General features: G+C 41.3%; 1 protein-coding gene across 1 annotated transcript; it reads right to left on the reverse strand.

Moving 5' to 3' along the window:
* Window positions 1-26: 26 nt before the first annotated feature.
* LOC115041415 (ZP domain-containing protein-like) lies at window positions 27-3,115 on the reverse strand. Its single transcript, XM_029498838.1, has 9 exons — window positions 3,061-3,115; window positions 2,583-2,724; window positions 2,325-2,462; window positions 2,020-2,078; window positions 1,641-1,831; window positions 1,149-1,549; window positions 906-1,005; window positions 497-698; window positions 27-395 (listed from the first exon to the last, which is right to left on the reverse strand). The coding sequence occupies exons 1-9, from the start codon at window positions 3,077-3,079 to the stop codon at window positions 259-261; spliced, it is 1,389 nt and encodes a 462-aa protein (XP_029354698.1). The 5' UTR covers window positions 3,080-3,115; the 3' UTR covers window positions 27-258.
* Window positions 3,116-12,127: the final 9,012 nt, after the last annotated feature.

A 12,127-nucleotide genomic window follows, 5' to 3' on the forward strand; every position in this document is an offset into this window, starting at 1 on the left:
TATATTTAAGTTAAGTCTTCTGCTGCATACAAGTAAAAGCAATAATGAAGCTAATGAGAATCCCACACTGAACAATCATCAAGAAGCTGCACTACTAGTTGATTATATTATTTCATGAATAAACAGGATGTCAATATTAGTTAAATTAAATATACATGAGAAAGGACAAATGGAAAAAGAATCACAATAAGGATTTCTACTCTCAGCCTATGACTTGGGACCTAGCAATCGCTGAAAAGTGCAAATGCTGCTCAACCTTTAACTTTCAATGAGAGTTTGATATTTGGACTTCAGCATTTTAGATTTGTACAGCACCACTCCGCAGATCATTCCAACAGCTGCAAGAAGACATCCAGCGATGAATACCATGTTCAGGTTCAGGTTCAGGTTGGTCACTGGAGAAAACAGAAACAATTTCATTCAGTTTTGTTTAAAGTGTAATTGGGATTCAAGCAAAGTAGGTGTGCTGCTAAGAAAACTCTTCCTGTTGTCATACCCCTGGCCCCAAGCTCCTCTGCTGATCTTCTTAGGCGCAGGGGCCCCTGGGAAATGTAGTGGTTTCCACTCTGGATGACAGCCTCTCTCTTTCTGTGGTGGTGGTGGACGTAGTGAACGCTTGTGGAGTTGATGCATCCCTGTGCGGCCCGGGTGTGGGGGTTCTTTGCCTCACACATCATGACTGAACAGGTGATGAAAACCTAAACAAAGAAAGACATGCTGTCACTATAACAGCAGACATACTGTTGTGGAATAGTTCCACCTTTTCTGGCAAAATGCTTTTATTCTCTTTGACACAAATACCTCAACTCTCGTGTCTTTTATAATGTTTTCATTTCAGCTGTCCATCTTATCTTGGCTGATTTACAATTCAAAGCTAATTCCATGATCCAGCATTCCACGCTCACCTGATCGTGCTGTCCGATGAACTTGAAGGCCTCCATGCTGAACCTGAACTGTTTGTTGTGTTGGGGGTGGTAGATTTCGACAGTTGGGTCCACTGTACACCTAGTCAGAGCAGGAAGAGAAAGGATCATTAACCCTGAACTCTAAGGATATTTTTTTGTCCAGCTGCATATCACTGAAATGCTTTTCCAGCTCTCTTTCCAAATATTGATTTGCTTTGTTGCCACTAGAGGAAGTTTTCATACCCATTTTCAATGATGGGGTAGGTTGGTTGGTAGTTGGTGTTGTCATATGGTGAAGCCCTGCAGGAGTCGATAAACAGCTCAGTGTTGTTGAGTGAAGAGGTGGCCTCAATCTGCATGTAGATCCTGCTCTTCAAGTAGAACTCCAGAGGGTATGAACTGGGATCTATCCTTTTTTGGTACTGGTTGTCAGGGTAGAACTCAAACTCGTAGGTGAATGTGCCATAACCTTTCTCCAACACCGTGACGTTCTTCCTGTGTGCCGTGAATCCCAGTGTCACATTTCCACGTTTTGGGTACTGGCAGCAGAACTGGATCTCTAGCTGGTGCTTCCTGGTGATCAGGTCTGTGCTTTTGTCCACCAGGGACAACTCATTTCTGAACAAGAGGTTGTCACCATCTTCCTGCAAAGTATAAAAGTTACGTAGTAAGTCTTCATGCAGCGAATAAAAACAAACAGTAACACCGAAAACACGACAAAACCGTCCTGGTTACCTCAATCTGTGTGCCACAAGCATTGAGGGGAATAACAGCAGTGATGTGGGAACTGTTGGAGTGCGTCTGCAGGCTGCAGGCGGTGTTGGAGGGATCATTGAGCCGCAGATGATCCTCAGTGATGCCATGCAATGATGCTCTATCAACATGTACTGTCATTGAAGTCTCATTGCAGATCACATCCAAATTCACTGGAATGAAAAGCAAAAGACATAGTTGTTCAGATATATTTATCAGTATTTTTACAAATCTGAACTTAGCATTATTAGTTGTATGTATTCCATTTTATGGGTACATGTAAATGTTGCTATTTATCTTTTTTTTTTAGAGTCGTGGTTAGATAACCAACTGTTGACACTGATGTATTCCTAAGACTCACCATCCTTTGACTTGACATTGACCAGAACACACCTCATCTTTGACTGATAGATGTCAGCCCTGAAGAGCATTGGTGAGCACAGAGAGTTAAGGTGTTAACTGAAAATCCAGATGACTGAAGCCTTTCAATCTATTTTTTAAGAAAATAAACAGACCAATGTTACTCACTGTGGAGGAGGAGTTGTAGGGGAGTAGTAGTAGTTGTGGTGATATGTGTAAACCCTACGAATAAGTCAAAATGTTAAATCGTGGCTTCTGACACACATTTTCACTGATTTGTCATAGAAAATATGAACCCAGACTCACTGTGATTCTACAGCAAAGCAGATTGGGTGATAATCTCCCAGGTCATCTGGTTGAGGCGTCCACCTAATGACAAATTCGTCATTTGTGTTCCTGTGTGTGCTGGTATTCAGCGGTCCACTGATCATGATGTCACGCAATCTGTATGACGGAGAAAGAAACCAGATACGTCTTTGTTCTGACTGTTGTTATCAAACTGGCTGATATGATGACAACATTTTGTTAATACAGACGCCACAGATCAGGTTGAGTCTCACTTACCTTCCGTAACGAACCTTCGCTTTGACTTTGATCTCCAGCTCTTTGTTGATCTCTGCGTACATGCGTTCTCCATTCAGAGGTGTGGGGCTGATGAACTTTGGCAGGTAGAGCCCCTCCTCACAAGAGGGAGCAGGAGGGTCCACTGGAGTTAAAAAGTTAGTGTGCAATACATAATCAATAGCTGTGAGTACACTGCATTGAAAAAGCCTCCCTACATCATAACCCTAAATAATCCTTTTCAGATCTGTTAAAGACAAAATAACGTATGTTCTCTAAAGTGAAAATTCATGATGGAGAAGCAAATGAGGTTTTTGATCTAACTTTTGTATGGATTTGGGTTCTTGATCGGAATATTTTTAAAGGGATGGCTACAGCTAATGCAACATCACATCAAGACGGTCCAACATGAACAAAAGATTTATTTTCGTAAACAATAACATTGTCGGACCTGTATGAGGGCAAATAAAATCTGACTTACCAAGGAAAGCAAACTGCATTGGCAGTTGGCTGAGAGGACCAGTGGGGGTATATGTTGTAGTTGTTGTGGTGGATGTTGTTGGTGTGGTTGTTGTTGGTGTGGTTGTCGTTGGTGTGGTTGTCGTTGGTGTGGTTGTCGTTGGTGTGGTTGTAGTTGGTGTGGTGGTTGTAGTTGTTGGTGTGGTTGTCGTTGGTGTGGTGGTTGTAGTTGGTGTGGTGGTTGTAGTTTGTGCGGTGGTTGTAGTTTGTGCGGTGGTTGTAGTTGGCTGTGGTGGTCCGTGGTATCTTAGCGCTGTGTTGCTGGCCTGTCTCTTTCTTCTCCACTTAGGCAGTGGAGACTTGTAGGATACGGTCCCGTCTGAGTAGGTCAGAGTGATGTGCCTTTGTGGGAAATCCTCCACCACCAACTCAAATCCAAAGATTCTGGGGTCAGCACTGGCGTTGAGGTAGTGCAATTTGCAGGAGTCCTAAAAAAGCAAAGATTTTGTTGTTCAGAGAGGCAAACATTCATCCATTCACATGTAAAGTCGTGGAAATTCATCCTGCAACTAACCTGATCCAAGTGGAAGCCTGAAGGCTGGTTGCATGAGCCGCACTCTGAAACTTTGCGTTTTCCATATCGGCATCGAACTTGGTCATCGTCGAGATCAGAGGACATCAGGTGGTACGTTCGTGGGCAGTTCTGAGGAACTCTACATTAGACACATGAATGAATGATGATCAATGATGTTCTCAAATGCCAGTTTCTGGTTTGCTTTGCTGAGGTTAGTACTTTCGTGGCAACTACAGGAGACGTACCGCAGGAGACGTAGAACTGAAATTTCTGGGGATTTGTTCGGCTTTCCGGTGTCAGATCTCGTTCCCAGATCCACTGAAGTCATTAGCTTCCAGCGGTTGTTATCCCCGTGGCGCGTCTTTTCCCAACAACAGCTATCTGCCCTGATATGTGTGGAAAGAACACCTTTAAAATACTGCAGGTATAGTTGTGTGAAATTCAACAAACTGAACAAAGACCCACCTCTCTTGAAAGGGCAAGTTGCTCCAGAGTTTTTTCGTCACAACTCTTTCATTCTGACACAATCCATCGTCGCTGGTGTCAACGGAACCATTCCTAATTTTGACGTCCACACCACAGTTCCTGCTTACACACTGATAATTGTGGAAGCTATTGCACCCATCAAAGTGGCCTTGATTGCGAATGACCACCTGTGGATGAAGATCAATACAGCAGTTGTGCGGTTAGAGATATTTCACTGCCCTGACTGTGTAATGCTTTCCAATTTAATTGCAAAATAGCTCATCTTTTCCAAGATAAGATTAGACGTAATATTAAAAGTAATTCTAGCAACAGCCGTACATCACTTGTGATTTGGAGGAAAAATCACGAAGAGCTCAATCTGAACTGAAGCATAAAAATAGAAGAAAAAAATAAACATTTAACCTTATTCTAGATTTCTTCTCAAAGCAAAGCATCAATACATTTGCATGTATTTGCATTCTTACTTCCATTTGTCCCCCAAGTGAACTCAAAAACATACCATTGATTATTTCTTAGATTCTTGAGGATTTGCCTTGATAATCTCTTACAAAGCCAAAGTAATGACAATAATTCATTCAGATACATTCAGCGTAGGCTTTTCAGTTTACTCAAAGATGAGTGGAAAGATAAAAAGAGAACGAATATAAAAGTGTTTGGACCTAATAAGGATAATCAGGATAATACAAATCAGAAACAACAGCAATGAAGATTATAGGTGATGAGATTGTGTATGATGACTCACCTTATGTGATCCATCAGGGTGTCTTCCTTTGTAGGCAAAAGTCACAGTTCCCCCATAGTGGTGAGATGCAGACACCAGTGGGACAAACAGTGGGATCAGGAGCACCAGTGTGGATGCCATGATGCCTTCAAGTGAACTCTGTTTCCAGGTGTTCTGCCTCTCACATTCATCACCTACGTCTATATATATACACCCCAGAGAAGCACTTAAGAAGCTACTCAGATTCCTGCCCAGCTTGATGATATGCACACTATGCTTTAAAACAATAGGCAAACTCCAAAAACGGGTTTGTAGCAAACAATAACATTTTGTAATGACAACGCCTCCACTCAATTGTTTTAACCACAGCTCAATAATGATAATAATGAACCCAGGTTTGTTTGGACTATTAAAGCTAATTAACAGCTGGCAGCACAGAGTGTGTTTTCATATGAAACTATTTGATATAAACCGGCATGGTTACATTGAGACGTAGATAAATATAAGTTTCTGTAAATGTTTAAATTTTTACTTTTTTTAAGGAATAGATGTTTATCTGGATATAGGAGGAAAATGGTTCACTTAGCCTGAAAATCAGACGCATTCAAATCATCCAACAGCTGAAGATCAAGAAAGAAGAGGGGATATAAAAGGGAGAAGCAGAAAGCTTTTTTCTTTCTAAGTGGTAAATGACAGGCGGCTACAGGCTCACCTGTCAGCAGTTTATTATGACCTCACAGTTTGGTCGCAGTAATGATGACAGTAGTTCACGTGTCAAAACCCACATCAGGATGAAGGGCTCAAGGATGGTTTTCACTTCTGTCTCATCAAAGATGCTGTCTGGTTACTCTGAACCTCAACAAATCTGAATGTAAACTCTTAATCTACACATTGGCTGGGATTCAGAGCAGCTTTCATCCTCATCACATCATCCTTTTTACCTTTACCATGGAATTGAGTTCATGAAGTGAAAGTGATTACTTTCAGGTTGATACGTGGAGTTTTCGTGTACAATGAGTACTGTCAACTGTATTTTTCTTATCCTGAATAAACCGGATTTAATACCAGGTATCTAATGTTGTGCCTGAGTCCAGTTATAACATTTATTTGATTTTTTTCTATTTAGTTTGTCAGCTCTGATCTTTGCTCTCCATTCTAATAAGAAATTGTAAACAATTGACAACAATGTCAAAAAGCAGCTTGAAGTTACTACCCCATAAAAAACAAGACAGATTGTATTGAAGTGTGTTGGAAAATGGTCTTAATTGTCACACGTTGTCATTAAACATTTTTCTCTTGAGTTTATGGTTTCAGTGTCTAGTTTTGAGGTTGTTGAAACTAAGAAGCTTTTCTTCACTCCTGACAGAGTTGAAGTGATTGATTTCACTGCTTTATTTTTATACATGTAAACAAGGTTGTTTTAGTGCCTTTAGGAATCATTCATCATTTTGAATACAGGATTACTTTAGACAGACAGATAGATAGATAGATAGATAGGAGAAGTTAACCTGTTGCATTTGGCAGAAAGAAAACAGACTGATGTCAGTCTTTTGATGCAGCAGATATCATCACCATGACTCAAAGGTTAAAAAAAAACTCAGTGAAGAACATTTTAATAGAGTCGATTAATAGAGCCATTAGGTATCAATCTTCTCTTCTATAATTGGATCTTTTCCTCATGGTGTCACACCCACAAAGACTTTAGAGGGAAATTTCAATTGAAAGCTGTTTATGGGCTTAAAGGCAGTAACCATGGCACTCCTGTCCTCCCAGTCTACTGAGCAGAAGCAGCTTCCACTTTCATCATTATAAGTCAGCAATATATGCTTCACGTTCTTATGAAATTAAAATATCTGGTCTGACTTACAAACAGGGGAAGACATGGAACAGAGATCCTCTAATGTTTGGAAAGATGTAAGTATGGATAACAGGCTCCCTGCTGAGTATTGCTTCCTGACCCACCTCCAATGGTGCCAGCTAGGAGCCACTATTCATCAATACTAGAACACCACTACAAATACACAACAGAGCTGTTAAAGTGCAACACATGGTACCACAGAAGCAGAATTTTCATCACGTTCATCAATCTTCAAATGATTTGTGAGCCCGGTTAGTTCAGCGGGATGTTTCCCTGTACCTGAAGTTCATTGCTAATCATTTCCTGGTCCTTTCTCTCCACTCTGGACTGACAGATTATTGTCACGCAGATATGCGGGTGACCAATACTCTTATCAGCTGCTGTGGTGTTGATGGATGGTGTTTAGTCGCCACCAGCCTACATGCCTCAAGGACTTCAGCTAGTTTCAGAATGTGCTGGGGTCTTGGGTTTGTGGCAATTCAGACCTGGGAGTTTTTGTTGGGGCAATACCACTGACACAGGTTGGTGGGCTTAGGGAGTATCATAGGGGACTTAATGAGGAAGGTTAGCCTGGCTTGAGGCTTTGGCCAGATGTCCCCCCAGCACTGAGTTTAACTCCAAGCAGCATATTCCTCGTTGTGTTGACTAACGTTCCATCGTTACATTGTTAGGAATTTGTTTTTTTACGAGGGGTGTGTTTTTTCATCAGAGTAAAATGTTATTTCTTGCCAAAATCAAACTTATATACTTAAAGAAACTGTTTTTATAATTATATCCAAATTGTTTTTGTTATTTGCTCAATATTGGGACTTATTTGTAGATATCTTGAGAAATTCTGATGGTTAAAGCTATTTTGGTTCTGGACTTTTTTGTAAACTTGTAAACGTTTGCGACTAGGTTGAAGTTCCACAGTATAGCTTAGCTTTCATCTTCTCGATCACATTGAGCAAATGTGTTTTAACGTGATGTGTTCACATAACTGTTTAATTAGATATAATCATCTTTGTCTTTAAGAATTACAACATTTGAGGAAATAAATTTAAATGTTGTACATTTTTTCTTAGCCATTGATGCTCAAACATGAAGTGTTGCCAAGTCCAATGAGCGTGCTAATTATTATTTGCATCTGCAACAGACTAGCCTGAATGTTTATTCAAGCAGACGGTCTACAATGTGCATGACACAGACTGAATGAATCAAAAAATGAGAAATGAAGCAGTGTCTCTGGCTCTGTAAGGACGAGGAGTCAGGAGAAAATCCAGGTTTCTTGAAGAAACCCAGGTTAGGTTCCCAGCCAGTTACCATAGTAACTGAGTCAACTGGAAAACAGAAATCAAAATTTCCCCAGTCCAGGATTAAAAAACTTAGGTCCCTAAACCTGTTTTCAGAAATCTTTCTATGTTGTCACAAACACATTGAAAGTTACAATTTCATGGTGATGTTTTTCTTTGGCGTTTGGTGTTTTTCCCTCTTTTGTCTCTGCCTGTCAGTGTGTGTTTGTAGCTGGTTGGTCTCTGCAACGATACATCACCCGGTACTCATCTACTAAGCACTCCTGCCGTAAAATCCTGGTCAGTGTCTTTTGCTCTACATGTTGGCATGTTTTTTGTGGACTTATCTGCATCTCGCCCTGTGTGTCTCCTCAGCCTCTGGATCTCCAGGTCAGTTTGCCTCCTCCATCTGCAATTCCAGTCAGTCTCCTGCTGCCACCACCACTTGCCTTTTTCACTAAGTCCTGCTTTTGGTAATAAATACAATAAATCTGCTCTTGCCTTTGTCTCTGCATGTCAAGCTCAAAATCCCTAAAGGATAAAATGGTTTATCAGAAGCAGTGTACCATCTTGTGGGTAATGTGTGACGTGGTCAGCACATAGCCATGTTGTGTTGTGTGCACGCTTGCAGAGAAGCGTGTTTCTGCCTCTCTCCGGTGAATGGTGTGATAAGTAACACATAGTCAGTGTGATGAAACTCCTAAAAGTACTGTGTTGTGATGTTGAAGGAAGAAAAGAGCTGAATAAAGCCGGTCCATGTGTTCAACTCCTCCGCCTCTCCTCTCCTGTGTGCGAAATTAGAGGTCTCCATATCTGGTCCTGGATGTTTCCTGATTCAAATGAGTGACTCCTGATCAGACTTCAGCAGAGCTCAATGATGAGCTGATCCTTTGAATCAGGTGTGTTGGAGCCAGAAACATCTAAAACCTGCAGGACAGTGGCCCTCCAGGACCGGAGCTGGAGACCTTTGGACTGGACCGGATCCCTCCAGAGACTAGAGACTGGATCGGTTCTTTAGGGCCTCTTTAACTGAAGGTATGTTTGATAAACATGTCTGTAGCAGAATCACATCAGTGTATTGTATCATGACAATTAAGCTACTTTCCTTTCCTACTATACAATTGCTTTACAATTACTTTAGTACAAAATACTTTAGTACTTAAGTAATATTTTGACAAAGCGACTTTTACTTGTATTGAAGTAATATTTGACAAGGAGTATCGGTACTTTTACTTAAGTAGTGAAGTTGTGTACTCTGTCCGCCTCTGCCAAGTTGTGTACCGCCATAAACCAGCCGACTTTGACTGCCCGGTCTTCAGGCTGATGTGTGGCCAATGGCGCCTATCGTCTTCCTGCCTGTATCCACTTCTCTCATCTTAAAGACTCATTTTTTCTGTTCTGCAGCTTCTAAAAACTTAGATTAGGGTTCTTAACCCTGATCATTTGAATCAGGTGTGTTGGAGCAGGAAATATCTAAAACGTGTGGGACAGTATCTCTCCAGGACCGGAGCTGGAGACCTCTGATCTATGAGATAAGGAAAAATTCAATGACTGTATTCCTTTTGCCTGGTTTTATGATCTCCCATCCCCTGTTACAGTGAACAGAAGTTGTATGTGTCATATAATTAGCTGGAGACTTGCTGACGTTTTTAAATATGACTACTTTTTATGGAAAATCATAAAGATTTTTATTTATTTTTTTTTTTTTTAAAAAGCAAAAACTACTTGCTGTTCTTAAAGGGTTAGGACATCATTTTACCTTAATATCAGGTCACTACTCACAAACTTATTTTCAAGATAGTAATTATCTTCCTCCCAAATGACTGCAAATAGCTTTGAACAACGCACTTGTGTGCTGATTATTAACTCTGTTGAGTTGGTTTTACTTTAATGACAACTGCAAAAAAGATTCACACACACACAATTTGACATGCAGGCGCTTTTGCAGTGTAACCACTGGATGGCAGCATTTTACAGTAAAGACCACGCACACGTTACTGAACAGAATTATTCATTCACTCATCTACCACTTTTCTATTTCCGGGTTGCAGGGAGTAGTGGAGCCAATCCCAGCTCACAGTGGGTGAGGGTGAGGTCAGGACAGGTCACCAATCCATCAAGGTCAACACACAGAGACGGACAGAGACCAACAGCCACTCACACTTAGACCTACAGCCAATTTGGAGTCACCAGATAACCCAAACATGATGTCTCTGGGCAGTGGGAGGAAACCGGAGTACCCAGAGGAAACTCGTACAAACACAGGGAGGACTCCACGCAGGAAGGCCTCAGGCCTGAGAATCGAACTTGCGACTTTCTTGGTGTGGGCCATATGCGCTAACCACCATGCTGCCACAGTGTCCTGAACTGAATAATGAATCGGTTCATTCTATTATTCTGTTATCCAAGAGTAAATCTCTCTCACATAAAGACGACCAAAATCAGAGCCTTGAGTCAAGTGTTTTTAACAAACATTGTATCTCTGATCTCTGAGTGTCATGAGAAACAGCACAAACTGGCTCTGACAGATAAATATGAAAACTAGATAGAATGGGAGGCTGCACATTGTGAGTAGTCTTGGTAATTATAGTGTTTTGCCAATTTAATTGCAAGTGCTCTAATCTAAATGGGTTTACAGAGCAATGCTCTAAATTAGCAGTTTTCTAATTACCACTGGAGTACATGCATCTCATTGCATTCCCCACTTAATTATTAACAATTTGCCCCTGGAAGAGCTATTGTTAAACTGAGAACGAGCAGGAACTGATGAGAACAATAGACCTCGTTTTTAATTAATTTCTGCTGCCCTTTCTGGGCTGTCTATCACCCACCAACTGTACAGCTAAACAAGCACACACTGAAACAGTAGGAGCTCCAGCATAGCATTAGAACTGGACCACAGAGCAACGGAAAGAGGTGGGCTGGTCTGATCAATCACGTTTTCTTTTATGTTGATGCAGGGCACATGTGTGTGTCACTTCCTGGGAAAGGGATGGCATTAGGATGCGTTTGGGAAAGCTGGTGGAGGCAGTGTGGTGTTTCGGATAATGTTCTGCTGGTAAACTTTGGGTTCTGTCAGTCATGTGGATGATACTTTGACACATAGCACTGACCTCAGCATTGTTCAGACCAAGTCCAGCCTCTTCTCTTCAGCAGGATGATACTCCCCACCACACTGCAACAATGATTCAGGAATCATTTGAGGAACAGCAACCACTTCTGGGTGGTGACTTGAATTTGCAGTGAAATGGACTGAGTGAAGGACACCCTTTCAAACAAGGTATGATTTATTGGAAAAGAGCCACTGAGGGTTAATTGGAAACATATCTACACATGTTGATCTTGCATGAAAAAAAGTCACTGATGGAAAATATTTTCAAATTAATTGAGCAGTCCCTCTAATTCCCCGACTATTGTGCTGTTTCAGACCCTACATGTGGCGAGTGGGATGATTTTGACAAATTCACATTTAAATATTTCTTAAAATCAACAACAACAAAACCACACATACTGCTGAACTCATAAGATTTGTATGACAAATCTTCTGTCCTCCTCTCATCTCACAGGAAATCCTCTCTCCTTTGGCTCTCCTGATTTGAAATATGTGCATGAACTGTATGTGTGTATGTGTGTGTGGGTGAGGTCCGTTAGTGTGTGAAAGAGTGTGTGTCTATATTATTCTGCTCCACTGGCAAGACAGGCACAATAGAGCTGACTAATGCAGAAATAGACTGCAGGCTAAGCTTTCTTTTTCCAGAGATGTCCCGGAAAGTGAAGGGGGCACTCTGTGGCTGTTCCTACTGTGTCCATATCTTCATGCCATACTATGGAAATGTGCTTTATTTAAGTATGTCCAAACACACACCTACATCATTCACTGTGGCCTGGGGAGAAGGCAATGTTATGAGATAGTGCTACAGAACTGTCTGGTAAAAAGCTAATTTTGGCAATAGCTTTGTCCGTGTGTGTGCGTGCGTACATGTGTGTACATCTTGTGCTGATGTAATCTGTTTTGTGCTAATTGCTTCCTCAAACACAGCTCATTATGTCAGTAAGGAGGAGAAAGAAGACAGTGTCTGAGGATAGCAACAATATTCAGATTGAAATCATTAACATTTACATGGAACTGCAGTGATGCGGAGCAGGATTGTGGGGCCGGGATTAGCACTGCCACCTTAG

Source organism: Echeneis naucrates, chromosome 3 (assembly GCF_900963305.1).
Source record: "Echeneis naucrates chromosome 3, fEcheNa1.1, whole genome shotgun sequence".
Taxonomy (NCBI): Eukaryota; Metazoa; Chordata; class Actinopteri; order Carangiformes; family Echeneidae; genus Echeneis; species Echeneis naucrates.

Excerpts from the sequence above, each read along its gene's own strand:
- LOC115041415 (XM_029498838.1), bottom strand. Across the intron at positions 2,463-2,582 it reads GCGAAGGTTCGTTACGGAAG|ATTGCGTGACATCATGATCA; the intron begins GTAAGTGAGACT and ends TCCGTCATACAG. Across the intron at positions 1,832-2,019 it reads CAATGTCAAGTCAAAGGATG|TGAATTTGGATGTGATCTGC; the intron begins GTGAGTCTTAGG and ends TTTTCATTCCAG.